The sequence below is a fragment of the Schistocerca americana genome, chromosome 2, assembly GCF_021461395.2.
Source record: "Schistocerca americana isolate TAMUIC-IGC-003095 chromosome 2, iqSchAmer2.1, whole genome shotgun sequence".
NCBI lineage: Eukaryota > Metazoa > Arthropoda > Insecta > Orthoptera > Acrididae > Schistocerca > Schistocerca americana.
Genome location: NC_060120.1, coordinates 537253229 through 537269455, shown reverse-complemented (window position 1 = coordinate 537269455; position 16227 = coordinate 537253229). Strand labels below are relative to the sequence as shown.

General features: G+C 44.2%; 1 protein-coding gene across 1 annotated transcript in view; it reads left to right on the top strand.

Annotated features, from left to right (window-relative positions):
* Nucleotides 1–16227, top strand: part of LOC124594874 (alkaline phosphatase 4-like) — a 107205-nt gene that overhangs the window by 68075 nt on the left and 22903 nt on the right. Inside the window, exon 3 of the mRNA XM_047133342.1 lies at nt 14708–15010. Within this exon, the coding sequence (XP_046989298.1) occupies nt 14708–15010 (303 nt within the window). The remainder of the gene's footprint in view (nt 1–14707; nt 15011–16227) is intronic.

The following is a 16227-nucleotide window of genomic DNA, read 5'->3' as shown; positions in this document are numbered from 1 at the left end:
TCTCCAGCAGTGTTTACAATATTCCTTTCCCAGATGAGATTCATTGGAAGAAATGTTACTGTGGCAAACCTACCATGTTACTGTGGCAAACCTACCTTCGCTCGTTGTGTTCGGAATTTCTGTGTTCCGAATATTTCTACGAGCGGTGTAATCCAAGAGAATGCATCAACGCTTCCTCAAGACTAAACACAAAAACAAAACATAAGAATAAAATATAAGAATTAATATAAGAATTGATATGAGAATGAAAAATAAAAATACGAAAACTTAAAAAGATTGTAACCCCTGAAAATATGATACACACATATTTTGCATAATAAATTCACTTACTGTGAAACGTAGTTTAATTTTACAATTAATGTGGCGCCTTTTTATTCCCTAACTTGATGAGAAACATTCTGTCGTAACCTTCTACGGACATGGCTAGATAAATGAAAACAAAAAAAGCAGAAACAGTAATTGGGCTTTGAACATGGGGCGTAAAAGTGAGAGGCCTCGACGCTAGCCACTTTGCCCCCATTTCGGCTGAGATTTCGCGCACTAAAATGTACCTAACTATGTCGAAAATTGTGACGGTCATTTTCTCAGAAACGGTCGAGTATCTACAAATAAACCGAGAAACGTGTTCACTTATTTTGAGTCCTCCTCCACCGAACGAACTTCCTGGGAAATCAGGTTATGGCACTTGCCGTGTTCTCCTCGTTAGAAATTTGTCGTAGTGTTGCACCAACTTTCCAGTACCCTCATTATTTCTTTACGCTTGTCTGCAGCTCGTCGTCTGTGCTAAAATGTTTTCTTCATAGCCAGCGGTTTATGTGAGCTGAAATGAAACTCATAGGCAGCCAAGACTGGGCTGTTTGGTGGGTGATCAAACATTTCCCATCGAAAACACTGCAGGAGCTTCTTCACTGCGCCTGCAGTGAGCGGCCGAGAATTGTCATGAAGAAGGAAATGCATGACAGTTACGTCATGTGGGCTGCGTGAAATTAGGCGAAATATCTCAATATGCACTCATACTTGGCAAGAGGTACTATTTTCTAGGCATCCTTACATGTTCACTGTGCTTGAAGAACTGGAAAGAGTGACGCGATGCAATCGCCAGACATACTAAAGACACTGCCCAACACATCTGTGAGAACCTTGACCTGATTTTTCACTGTGGTTTTCATTTTGCGACTGATCGGATCTAAATAAACCAATCCCCCTCTTATGCAAGAAAATAATGAAGTGAAGAGCTATACAGAAAAAAGATTTTTAAATTAAGCCCCTACAGTATTATCAGTGACTCACATTTGGCCTTGCATCATCAAACTATATTGTAACAACCCTCTATAACAAAAGTTACAGGAGAGATGTCTGCGACTATGACCCATTTCACTACTGACATTCTCCAAAGTTTTTGAGAAGGTAGTGTATTCTAGAAGAGTATCCCATAAGAGCGACAGTAATATCTTCAGATCACTTTTTTAATTGCTGAAGAGTTTCTCAATTGACAATGCGTGACAGATTTTGAACAGTTTTAATTATAGTCCCTATTTTCCCCTGTTTGCTATTATAATATTTCTTATATTGAGTCCACCAAATGTTGAGTAATAGTGCTATTTATGTTTCTGTTTCACCATTTTTAGTATTTATTCTGCTATGCAACAACGAAATGTTGCACCATATATAAATAAAGGCCTTCGCCGAACAACCTACGCGTGGAATTTTACAGTTTATTTTCTTACGGCATATAATGGTGTAATATTACACCATACATCAACAGCAGAAGCCAAAGCCTGATACATTACACACTCAAACAAGTCGAATGTTAATAGTGGAAGCATGAAGCTATATGCAGACACTTTCGATGCTTGTTTACTTTAGGCTGTGTTCGATGTAGTACATGAAATGGGGGAAAATTTTCACGTGCAATTGTGAAAAGTGATTAGTGAGGAAAGTAATTCCCCCCAAGAATTGCAGGGTGGAAAGAGAAGAAAAAACTCCCTCAGCTCCACCATTTCCCACTGAAATTGAATTTTTAATTTAGGTTCTTTGTTGCCACTTCATTTTAGAGCCCAGACCCCAAATACCACTAAGATTGTAGCCCTTGTCTCTCTTACACTCTTATCGTCAGTGTCTGCAAAATTTAACTGCGGACTGACCGTTTACCGAACTTACACACACGAACCCCGCCACAGGTGGTCGGAAATCTCTTGCTCAGTACTCGTTTACGACAGGAAATTGCTACGTACGGCAGCCTGTGTAACCGAGCTGAACTTAAACCAGCTTGTTCAGTGCAGCTGAGTGCGCTCTGTCTCCAGTCTTGAACGGAACAAATTGGCTCCTTTACACAGTTCAGTGTGCCAACATTCCTCGAAGAATCATTTCAAGGCTAGACAGTGCGCGAATAATCTCTTTGTGGATAGAAAGGTTGTCACGCACAGAGCACTTCCACCCGAAATGCATTACACCATAGCGACGTCATTCGGCATTCAACCACTATGCCTTTAAGCTCCTATCATTATGTTTATATGCGGGATAATTTCCGGAAGACGAAAACTGAATTTCGGAAACAGTTTGTAGTTATCGAGTTTAGATGTTAAGGCCTGAAACGGTTAAGCTAGAAAGGTCAAATATCGGTTTTCCGATCGTTACTTGTTTTACACAAATGGCGTCTAGAAATCAGCTGTTCCGGTTTCTGATCAGTCAGCAAAATCGCTGCTTCTCTTTAGGTTATTACTACAGGAAATGCTCAGTCCAATGGTTCAATTTCTTCTTCATTGTACAATAGGTCACTTCACCCGGACTAACCGACTCTTTTTTTTTCTTCTTAAAGAGCATTAGTGAATCATGCACGAACAACAGAAGAAGCCCCGCTCCCGCATCATGGGGAAATTATGTTTAACGCAATTATTGTGATGTACGGATGTCGGACGCCTCTCATCACTAACGAAAGCAATTCGAGGTCTGTGCAGTACCGGGACAGGATTGTCCAACCTATTGTCCAGCCCTATAGTCAAGACGATAATATACGAACCAGCCGTGTACACTTCATACGAGTGCCGTGAGCTGCGGTTCCTGCTGATGGAGCACGCTTGGGACCAATTGAAGCTTGTAGTACTTCGATAAGAACCCACCTCGTACGCTGTGTGACGTCAGGAGATACGCCGTTCTGTCTGTTAGGAAGTGCACGTTCACTATGTGATCAAAAGCACCTGGACACCCCCAAAAACATACATTTTTCGTATTAGGTGCATTGTGCTGTCACCTGCTGCCAGGTACTCCATATTAGCGACCTCAGTAGTCATTAGACATCGTGAGAGAGCAGAATGAGGCTTTCCGTGGAACTCACGGACATCGAACGTTGTCAGGTGATTGGGTGTCACTTGCGTCATACGTCTGTACGCGAGATTTCCACACTCCTAAACATCCCTTGGTTCACTATTTCCGATGTGATAGTGAAGTGGAAACGTGAGGGGACACGTACAGCACAAAAGCGTACAGGCCGATCTCGTCTGTTGACTGATAGAGACCGCTGACAGTTGAAGAGGGTCGTAATGTGTAATAGGCAGACATGCATCCAGACCGTCACACAGGAATTCCAAACTGCATCAGGATCCACTGCAAGTGCTATGACAGTTAGGTGGGAGGTGAGAAAACTTGGATTTCATGGTCGAGCTGCTGCTCATAAGCCACAGATCACACCGGTAAATGCCAAACAACTCCTCACTTAGTATAAGGAGCCTAAACATTGGACGATTGAACTGTGGAAAAACATTGTGTGGAGTGAGGAATCACGGTACACAATGTGACGATCCGATGGCAGGGTGTGGGTGTGGCGAATGCCCGGTAAACGTCATCTGCCAGCGTGTGTAGTGCCAACAGTAAAATTCGGAGGTGGTGATGTTATGGTATGGTCTTGTTTTTCATGGAGGGGACTTGCACCTATTATTTTGCGTGGCACTATTACAGCACAGGCCTACATTGACGTTCTCGCTTCCCACTGTTGATGAGCAATTCGGGGATGGCGGTTGATAATGCCCGGCCTGTGACGGATTGGTAGCACGACAATAACATCCCTGTAATGTACTGGCCGGCACAGAGTCCTGACCTGAATCCTATAGAACACCTTTGGGATGTTTTGGAACGCCGACTTCGTGCCAGGCCTCACCGACCGACATCGATACCTCTCCTCAGTGCAGCACTGCGTGAAGAATGGATGCAATTCCCCAAGAAACCTTCCAACACCTGATTGAAGGTATGCCTGTGAGAGTGGAAGCTGTCAATAAGGCTAAGGGTGGGCCAGCACCATATTGAAATCCGGCATTACCGATGGAGGGCGCCACGAACTTGTAAGTCACTTTCAGCCAGGTGTCCGGATACTTTTGATCACATTGTGTATTAGTACACCAGCAAACCCCACGTCTACTGCTGGGTAGCCCTGCGCAGGAAAACATACTTTGATCATCCTTAGGGTCCTACCGCACTGAGACGCCACGGCAAGTCTGCTGGACGCTCTGCTGTCTAATCGGTAGGTAATTATTTGTTGTCTGCTGTGATATTTACCGTTTTAGTAGCAGCTGCAAAGTATACATAGAAGTGATTTTTCAGTTTTTATTTGAAAAGTGCGTCATTTAGAATTAATTCATTTTACAAATGTTTTTAAACAAAAAGTAGGAAACCAGCCTCATTTGTTTACATCTCTTGGTTCTTAAAATAATTCTAGCGTGTTTGATGTGTCGAACCTACTAGCATCACCTTCTGCTGCAGGAGATGTAGTTATGCTATTTCGGTCTGGAAGTAGGTTTTGAGGAAAACTTTCATAGTCCGGACAGTAAAATGTGCTTTGTCCGTGGTGTAAAGTTCTTGTGGTTGGAGTGGAGTACTGGCTGTACGGAAATAGAGGATCGATAATTCCCGCTATTTCTAGCCGGCCAGACTCCAGAAGGTTCGCTATTATAAGTGGTCTGAATGTGATTATAACGTGGAGAGGCCTGTTCTTTGAACTTTGCTTAATTTATGGCGCTCGTAATTCCCAACACTTTTTCTCCAGTCCGCGTTTTGAGCAGGCCTGAGATGGTGTGTCCGTAGTTGCTGATCACATCTGAATCTCTCAGATAAAAGATTCGATGTCAAAACTATCCACAGGGCAGGTCTGCTGGCGTGCTGGTGCGGAAGCGGCCGCAAGCCGGTGTGTATTCCGCCAGGCTGGTAGGCCTGCCGGCAGAAGCTAGTGGCAGTCGCTCTGTCGGCAGAGCCGCCACTCTCAGGTAGACGCCAAGTGCGGGAGGCTCCACTGCGCCATTTTTTACAAGGTCTTTGACTGCGCCCCACGCCTCTGCCTGGCGTCTCTGCCAGCAGGCCTGCCGTGGCATCCCACCCAGTGCGGCAGGGGCCTTAGCATGCTGTTCACAAGACCGGCGACACGATGTTGCCATACCCTGTTCCACTCTCTCGTGGCAGACTTGAGCAACAACGCGTCGCCCGTGTCGTGGACAGCGTTCTAAGGAAGATCAAGGTATGTTACAGAGCGCAGGATGGAACAACACGGTACAGCAACAGATTTAGATTTCACGCATGTGAAAAAAAAGTACACTTCCAAACATAGTGTCTCTTCACTTTGATTATTCTTTTGTTTTTATTTGACAGTAATTTTTTATTTTACTTCTTTAGTTTCATAAGGCTCAGTCTTTCATTCCCTTCGGTCTGAACCCTCTCACGTTCATAGGAACATACGTGGTGTATTACTTTTTTGAGGGGTATATACAGGCTGATCCAGTGATAATGTTACACCCAGAGATGGTGGAGAAAGCTGAGGTAAGGGACACTGGTCCGGAAACGACCGAGTCGAAAGTTCTAAGCGAAAATCGTTCTGATACCTCTGACAGGGCCGGCCGGAGTGGCCGTGCGGTTCTAGGCGCTACAGTCTGGAGCCGAGCGACCCCTACGGTCACAGGATCTAATCCTGCCTCGGGCATGGATGTGTGTGATGTCCTTAGGTTAGTTAGGTTTAATTAGTTCTAAGTTCTAGGCGACTGATGACCTCAGAACTTAGTCGCATAGTGCTCAGAGCCATGTGAACCTCTGACAGGGGACCTCTTCTATTGCAAGCTATGGACCAAAATGAGGAAGAAATTTCTAGTAAACATGGCCTCTAATATCCATACCTTAAGAACCATGAGCACTTGTTCATCTTTGCTATTGTGAAACACATATCTTGCACTGGACAAGTACTCAAAACTCTTAAGGCATGCGCTTTAGAAATATCCCGTCTCTCTGTTTAAATACTTGTCCTATAAAGTGAGATTTGAAAACTGTTAATTGTTGTTGCAGATTTTCTTTAAAAATCGTAATGAAATAACTTCTGTCTATTTTTGTTTGGCCACAGTAATGCAGTTAATAAAGAATATTATTTGCCAGCTAAGCTCAGTTGTATTTGCAATTAGAAGATTACGTATTACAATGTTTACGTAGGGTGGAGGGAGGCATAAAGGTTCGCACTGGCCTGTGTAGAACTTATTTAGCTTATGTAGTAATACTGCCTGCCTTATAAATACTTTACTGTTACATAGGTTAATGCTTTCATTGATTTTATATAGCGAAACTCTTTACTGTTCACAAAACTATTATAAGTGCCTACGTTAGTCCAGGCCAAGTCTCAAGTTGGGTTTCAAGTCAGAATTCAGTAGAAAACGTTTAGAAGTTATACTGCTCAGCTTCTCTGTTGTTCTGAAAATTAAACAATTTAAATCGTCATAGGTCGTGCGTCTTTTGCACGGTTAGTTCATATTTGCTGAGTAATGGCGGCGGCTAGCTCGTCAAAATGATGCTCCAACCGCTAACAATGGTTGGTTAAAATGGCCCTGAGCACTATGCGACTTAACTTCTGAGGTCATCAGTCGCCTAGAACTTAGAACTAATTAAACCTAACTAACCTAAGGACATCACGCACATCCATGCCCGAGGCAGGATTCGAAACTGCGACCGTAGCGGTCGCTCGGCTCCAGACTGTAGCGCCTAGAACCGCACGGCCACTACTGCCGGCAGCTAACAGTGCTAAACGCTGAAAAATCTTAATGAACTTGAGATGGAAGGGTATTTAAAGCGCTTGAATAATTCCAACAAATACTCTACAATCATATATTGAAATATTTAGCAGGTTAAATCACACACACAAACACACCTCATTCCTCAAGCAGAAACAGTTCGACCATTCGCTCTTTTTTAATAACTATTACTTTAATTACAGAAAGTAATTTTTGGTAAATAAAATACGTACTACATTTTCAACACACAATGATTCAAAGAGTTTTGTGAATGTTTGTTGCAAAATACAATTCTTTTCTTGTGGTCCATATAACCACCTCGTAAAAATTGTAAATCAAAGTGCTTGCACTAGAAGAGATGCATTGTCAGAGATATCGGAAAGATTTTTGTTTCTAACCCGTGTACGGGCGAATATATGTGCAGTTACAATGAAATGAACACCCTTAGCTGCTTACAGGCGTTGACATATAGTATATATATGTACAGTTGTTGAGCAATTGCCCGCCAGATGAGCTAAGGGGCTACCAAAAGTGTCTCCTCAACGACTGGCAAGCGAACGTTGCTGCGCATGGGCCTCCGCAGCAGGGTACCTTACTTCAAGTTGGTGCAGTTACCCTTCTTCGTCATCCCTTAAAGTATATGACATCATCAAGGACTCACACTGTATAAACACATAGCAGTTCCGACGTCATTCACCTCCTGACATTGCAGATGATGATTATCTTCGAAAGTTCGACATTTAGCTGAAACATCGGATTATTTATTTCGGGCAATGTGGATAATATAACCAGAACCGGTTTATGGAACAAACGACTCGAGCCGCCGCTTGGGGCGTCAGGTTGAGATGGGCATCAGAGCCGCCCAAGTGCAAAATTTGTACATAATTTCTAGCGAAAACTGACACAGGCGAATGTGTTGGAGGGAAAGGAGCGAGGGAGGGGCGGAGGGGGCGAAGGAGGAAGAGGTGTCAGATGGTATGTCGCTTGTCTGCAAAAATGTTGTCTGACCGGTTCTGGGTATAATAATTGCTGAGAAGAATGTGCAACATTGGAGTGTGGCTGGGAGACGGGTGTGCATTGTAACGTGCTCTAGAGTAGAATAGTGTGAGCCGGTCTAAAACAATTTTCATGAATACATTTACGTCAACACTACAACTGTGAGTGATTTGATGTGGTTAGAATAACTGAAATGTATCACTGTGCCACTTCTTCAGCATATTGATGCTTCCAAATAATATGGCTCAAAGTCTTAATTTGTAGTGTTTATTTATACTGTGCTCTGCGTACCACGTTTTTTACGTCAGAGCACAGGTTTCGTTCTTGTTTGTTAAATCATCGTCAATGGTAGGGTTCCTACTCAGTTTCATGCTTTCAATAGTAAGGCGATATCTGTGTGCATGTTTCGCAAGGAAATTCCCCTCTGACACAGCTGCTGTGCGGGAGACCATAAACGGCGAACAATGAAACACAAGATGACCGATAACGAAGTCTACCGAGGCCGGTTTAAGGCTTAAGCAACACAAGCAGCCGCTGAGGCGCCAAGTTGAGAGGGTCGCCAGACGCATCCCAAGTTCAAACTTTGTATATATGGCATTTCATAATTAGTAGCGAAAACTGACACGGCTGGAAGTAAAGGATAGAAGAAGCAAAAACCTTTCGGTCAACAAAGTTCCACAAACCAGCTGTTCGCAAGGGTAACTGTGAATGTGTGGTTAGCAGCTGCCACTGACTACAGTATGAAATAGTGTCCTGCAAAAAGACAGTTTTGTGGAGATTTTTGGCAATACTTTACGCAAGCTTACGTACTTTCCTGACTTTACCTCAGTTTGTAGCCATTTACGAAAGGAGTTTTTTGACGCACAGGCTTGTCAAGACAAACTCTAGGTCAACACTTTATCAAGAAAGTCTGTGTGGACTGTCAAATTTAGCCATTGAAAGCGATACCTTCAAATCAATAGACTCATTTCAGTGATTTTGTTAAGTTAAAGGCTACAAAAATTTCAGTCTAGTGTTTTTATGCAAGGGGAAAATTGTAGACATTTATACTGAACAACTGTAAGATTTATACCCCGTTAAACCGAAAAGTTTCGAGATTGGATTACTAAAAAATAGAGAAAAATTAATTTGATGATTTTAATACATCATGCGTTTTGCATAGTCTTCTCCCACTTGAGTACGACACACAGAATGTTCACACACCTGTGTGAAACGACCAGAAAATGCCTTCTTTAAAATGATGTTCAACTCTTGTGTCACACTTGCTTCAGTGTCGGTTACGTCGTCAAAGCATTCATCCTTCATGTGATTTCTGCACTTCGTCGTTCTGTGGCAGGTTCGTATTGACTACAACAACTCTCAACACCTGTGATCATTTTTTCCAGCCCGTGTTCTGCTTTTCAGCGAAACAGCAGCAGATATTCACATCTCATCGTTTTTGTTCGGGAGTCAAACTGTGCAGGACAAACTTTGCACTCACTCTCTTCTTCATGACATTCTGGACAATGCCTTCACAGTTTCAAAAAAATGTTCAAATGTGTGTGAAATCTCATGGGACTTAACTGCTAAGGTCATCAGTCCCTAAGCTTCCACACTACTTAACTTAAATTATCCTAAGGACAAACACACACACCCATGCCCGAGGGAAGCCCGCCCGGTTGGCCGTGCGATCTAACGCACGGCTTTCTGGGCAGGAAGGAGCGCCTGGTCCCCGGCACGAGTCCGCCCGGCGGATTTGTGGCGAGGTCTGGTGAACTGGCCAGTCTGTGGATGGTTTTTAGGCGGTTTTCCATCTCCCTCAGCGAATGCGGGCTGGTTCCCCTTATTCCGCCTCAGTTACACTATGTCGGCGATTGCTGCGCAAACAAGTTCTCCACGCAAACATAGGGGTTACACTCGTCTGGTGTGAGACGTTCCCTGGGGGGTCCACAGGGGCCGAACCGCACAGTAACCCTGGGTTCGGTTTGGGGCGGCGGAAGGGTTAAGTGGGCTGCGGTAGTCGTCGTGGGGTTGTGGACCACTGCGGCTACGGCTACGGCGGGGACGGAGCCTCTCCGTCGTTTCTAGGCCCCTGGTTAACATACAATACATACAATGCCCGAGGGAGGACTCGAACCTCCGCCGGGACCTTCACAGTTTCATTTAGAGATGTTGCTCCGTTATCATGTGTGACACAACAACACTGAAACACTGCGGCCGCACGTCCACTGATTAACACTACCCGCCCTCCGCTGACTGCTCGAATGCACGTCTGTTGTTCACAATTGTTAGTTAAAGCTGCTGCCGTAGTTACTGCGCTGGTGTCACTCACACGGCACGAATAGAATCGCTCTCGGAACTTTTTGGACAGATAGTGTATACGACTTCATTAATAGAATATTTCTCTCTCGTATCACACAAAATTTGTGTTTTAATTTCGAGTTTCAAGCATAAACATTTTGACCACGTTTATCAATGTTCAACTACTTTCACGGTAAATTTTCTAAAATTTAACGAGGACATGCTGAAAAAAATGGCTCAGAATTTTTTTTATTTGAAAAGCGTTGAAGATCTTTAAATAAAACGAACGGTATTAACAGCCTACATCTTTCTTCTTCATGTCTGTATATTTACAGCCCCCTGTCACTAGACGGCTCCGAATAGTAGAGTGTAACGTGTCAGAGTGTAAAGTGACTATGTTGGTGCGTGAGAAACAGCATGCTGAAATTGGGTTTCGAATTCAAAGAGTTCGTCCACTTACTGGAGCATCCTGTCCTTCAGCGCGACACGAGTGCTGCGACATCTGCAGTAATCCGGCGCTTTGGGTTCATTCTCTTCGATCATTCTCCACACAGTCCTGACGTGGCCGCATACGATTTTCGTCTGTTTGCCAAACTTACAAAACATCTTCGAGGACTTTACTCTGATAGTGATGGAAAAGAGAAATCGATCCGTCCCTGAGCCCACTAGTACGAGGGTCACTCCAAAAGAAATGCACACTTTTTTTTAAAATCCATCTTTTATTCTACATGTCTGAACGTTTTACAGTGTGTAGATACATCGCCGGCCCGAGTGGCCGTCCGGTTCTAGGCGCTACAGTTTGGAGACGAGCGACCGCTACGGTCGCAGATTCGAATCCTGCCTCGGGCATGGATGTGTGTGATGACCTTAGATTAGTTAGGTTTAATTAGTTCTAAGTTCTAGGCGACTGATGTCCTCAGAAGTTAAGTCGCATAGTGCTCAGACCCATTTGAACCATTTTTTGTAGATACATCCTTTAAGAACAATATTTTCATTTGTACACACAATTTCTACCCCTCTCAACTGCCTTACGCCATCTTGAAACCAGCGTCTGTATACCCGCACGGTAAAATTGTAGACCAACCTGTTGGAGCCACCGTTTGGCAGCGTGCACAAGGGAGTCATCATCTTCAAACCTTGTTCCACGAAGAGAGCCTTTCAGTTTCCCAAAGAGATGATAGTCACTTGGAGCCAGGTCAGGACTGTAAGGCGGGTGTTTCAGTGTTTTTTGTTGTTTTTCTTGTTTCTTTGTGAGCCACTGTCAACATGCTGGGAACCCACCTGGCACAAACCTTTTTTAACGCCAGCACTTTCAGTATTCTGCAAACACTTCCTTCCCGTATCCCAACGTAGCGCGACAATTTGTTCTCTCTCTGCACATTGTCTGGAGTGTGTGCAGTACGAGGCCTGCCGCTGCGAGGACAATCCTCAATATTGCCGTGCCCGCTTTCATCACGTAACCTGCTTGCCCACCGACTAACTGTACTGCGATCGACAGCAGCATCTCCATACACCTTTTTCAACCTCTTGTGAATGTTTCTCACTGTCTCGTTTTCACAGCACAGGAATTCTATGACAGCACGTTGCTTCTGACGAACGTCAAGTGTAAATCATGGAATTCTTTTAGATAAGCTAAATCATTATGGTTTGAGGGGGGCAGTGCACAAATGGTTTAATTCATACTTAACTGGAAGAATGCAGAAAGTTGAAATAAGTGGTTCATGTAATGTTAAAACAACAGCTGATTCCTCAAACTGGGGGGCTATCAAGTACGTGGTCCCACAGGGTTCGGTCATCGGTCCTTTACTGTTCTTGATATACATTAATGAATTACAATTCCACATTGATGAAGGCGCAAAGTTAATTCTTTTTGCTGATGATACAAGTATAGTAATATCCTCCAAAAACCAAGAACTAAGTGATGTAATTGTAAATGATGCATTTCACAAAATTATTAAGTGGTTCTCAGCAAACGGACTCTCTTTAAATTTTGATAAAATGCAGTATATACAGTTCCATACAGTAAATGGCACAACTCCATTAATAAATATAGACTTTGAACAGAAGTCTGTAGCTAAGGTAGAATTTTCAAAATTTTTAGGTGTGTCCGTTGATGAGAGGTTAAACTGGAAGCAACACATTGATGGTCTGCTGAAACGTCTGAGTTCAGCTACGTATGCTATTAGGGTTATTGCAAATTTTAGTGATAAGAATCTCAGTAAATTAGCTTACTATGCCTACTTTCATTCACTGCTTTCGTATGGCATCATATTCTGGGGTAATTCATCGTTGAGTAGAAAAGTATTCATTGCTCAAAAACGTGTAATCAGAATAATTGCTGGTGCCCACCCACAGTCATCCTGCAGACATCTATTTAAGGATCTAGGGATCCTCACAGTAACCTCACAATATATATATTCACTTATGAAATTTGTTGTTAATAATCCAACCCAGTTCAAAAGTAACAGCAGTGTGCATAGCTATAACACCAGGAGAAAGGATGATCTTCACTATGCAGGGTTAAATCTGACTTTGGCACAGAAAGGGGTAAATTATGCTGCCACAAAAGTCTTTGGTCACCTACCAAACAGCATCAAAAGCCTGACAGATAGCCAACTAACATTTAAAAATAAATTAAAAGAATTTCTAGATGACAACTCCTTCTACTCATTGGCTGAATTTTTAGATATAAATTAAGGGAAAAAAAAAGAAAACTTAAACATTAGTGTCATGCAATATTTTGTGTAATGTAATATCTTGTACAGACATCTTTTATTAACCTGACACGTTCCACATCATTACGAAGTGTCGCATTCATGATCTATGGAACAAGTATTAATCTAATCTAATTTAGCAGCCATCTTGAAGACATGCTGTGACGGCGCCACTCACGGGAACAGGTTGAACAAAGTTTGAAAACAAGCGGGAAGGATGTATCTACACACCGTAAAACTTTCACACATGCAGAATGAAAACTGTATTTTTACAAAAATAGTGTGCATTTCTTTTGGAGTGACCCTCGTACTAAGGCAGCTTGTTCGGATGGCAAGTAACGTAGGTCATGGGCACCCACGGGGCATAAGAAAGCGAGGGGAACGATTGTTTTTCCGCTACCCGCCTCGACCCTCTCGAGCACTCTCCTCACAAGGGAACCTCCCCATCGCACCCCCCTCAGATTTAGTTATAAGTTGGCACAGCGGATATGCCTTGAAAAACCGAACACAGATCAATTGAGAAAACAGGAAGAAGTTGTGTGGAACTATGAAAAAATAAGCAAAATATACAAACTGAGTAGTGCACGCGAAGATAGGCAACATCATTGACATTCTGAGGTAAAGAGCGCCGTGGTCCCGTGGTTAGCATGAGCAGCTGCGGTACGAGAGGTCCTTGGTTCAAGTCTCCCCTCAAGCGAAAAATTTTTCTTTATTTTAGCAAAGTTATGATCTATCCATTCGTTCATTGACGTCTCTGTTCACTGTAATAAGTTTAGTGTCTGTGTTTTGCGACCGCACCGCAAAACCGTGCGATTAGTAGACGAAAGGACGTGCCTCTCCAATGGGAACCGAAAACTTTTGATCGCAAGGTCATAGGTCAACCGATTCCTCCACAGGAAAACACGTCTGATATATTCTATACGACACTGGTGACGGCATGTGCGTCATATGACAGGAATATGTTGTCGACCCACCTAACTTGTACACTTGGCGAATGGGTAAAAAGATTCTTCTACGTTGCCCGATTTAGGTTTTCTTGTGGATGTGATAATTACTACCAAAAAAGTGATGAAAACATAAGAGTTTGTCACATAAACTCCAAGAAATGAATCCAAAAGTCTCACACTCGCACACTTTTCCCTGTGCTCTGTCAAAACATATGTTTTTTACGTTTTCAAATTTTTCCGTGTGTAGACCGTCAAATCCTGCATATGTCCAAGCAAATCTGGTCCTGGAATTTTGGAGAGTTAAGTTGACTATGTGTGAGTGCCTGAACTTTGATAATTGTCTGAAAATAAAAAAATGAAACTTTTTGCTCGGAGGAAGACTTGAACCAGGGACCTCTGGTTCTGCAGCTGCTCACGCTAACCACGGGACCACGGCGCTCCTTATCTCGAAATGTCCATGAAGTTGCCTATCTTCGCGTGCACTACTCAGTTTGTATATTTTGCTTATTTTTTCATAGTTTCACAAAACTTCTTCCTGTTTTCTCGATTGATCTGTGTTCAGTTTTTCAAGGCCTATCCACTGTGCCAACTTATAACTAAATCTGAGAGGGGTGCGATGGGGAGGTTCCCTTGTCAGTTGTCTACTGCACTGTAGGGTAGTGTGTCTCCTACCTTTCAGTCCGCTAGATGTAAGGAGTGCAATCTGCAGTAAGACTCAGTGTGGCGGTGTGCACGGTTGCAGGTGGGTGACTCGGCGGCAACGGGCACGGCGTTCCTGACGGGCGTGAAGACGTCCAACGGCGTGCTGGGGATGGACGCGTCGGTGGTGGCCAAGCAGTGCCCGCGGCCGGCGGACGTGGCGGCGCGGCTGACGTCGCTGGCCGGCTGGGCGCAGGCGGCGGGCCGCGTCGCCGGCGTCGTCACCACGACGCGCATCACGCACGCCACGCCCGCCGCGCTGTACGCGCGCTCCGCGCACCGCGACTGGGAGTGCGACACCGAGCTGCCCGAAGGCTGCCACCAGCTCGACATAGCGCGCCAGCTGGTGCGTACCGCCGACACACACAGCCGGTATACAGGGTGTTACAAAAAGGTACGGCCAAACTTTCAGGAAACATTCCTCACACACAAACAAAGAAATTATGTTATGTGGACACGTGTCCGGAAACGCTTACTTTCCATGTTAGAGCTCATTTTATTACTTCTCTTCAAACCACATTAATCATGGAATGGAAACACACAGCAACAGAACGTACCAGCGTGACGTCAAACACTTCGTTACAGGAAATGTTCAAAACGTCCTCCGTTAGCGAGGATACATGCATCCACCCTCCGTCGCATGGAATCCCTGATGCGCTGATGCAGCCCTGGAGAATGGCGTATTGTATCACAGCCGTCCACAATACGAGCACGAAGAGTCTCTACATTTGGTACCGGGGTTGCGTAGACAAGAGCTTTCAAATGCCCCCATAAATGAAAGTCAAGAGGGTTGAGGTCAGGAGAGCGTGGAGGCCATGGAATTGGTCCGCCTCTACCAATCCATCGGTCACCGAATCTGTTGTTGAGAAGCGTACGAACACTTCGACTGAAATGTGCAGGAGCTGAATCGTGTATGAACCACTAGTTGTGTCGTACTTGTAAAGGCACATGTTCTAGCAACACAGGTAGAGTATCCCATATGAAATCATGATAACGTGCTCCATTGAGCGTAGGTGGAAGAACATGGGGCCCAATCAAGACATCACCAACAATGCCTGCCCAAACGTTCACAGAAAATCTGTGTTGATGACGTGATTGCAAAATTGCCTGCGGATTCTCGTCAGCCCACACATGTTGATTGTGAAAATTTACAATTTGATCACGTTGGAATGAAGCCTCATCCGTAAAGAGAACATTTGCACTGAAATGAGGATTGACACATTGTCGGATGAACCATTCGCAGAAGTGTACCCGTGGAGGCCAATCAGCTGCTGATAGTGCCTTCACACGCTGTACATGGTACGGAAACAACTGGCTCTCCCGTAGCACTCTCCATACAGTGACGTGGTCAACGTTACCATGTACAGCAGCAACTTCTCTGACGCTGACATTAGGGTTATCGTCAACTGCATGAAGAATTGCCTCGTCCACTGCAGGTGTCCTCGTCGTTCTAGGTCTTCCCCAGTCGCGAGTCATAGGCTGGAATGTTCCGTGCTCCCAAAGACGCCGATCAATTGCTTCGAACGTCTTCCTGTCGGGACACCTTCGTTCTGGAAATCTGTC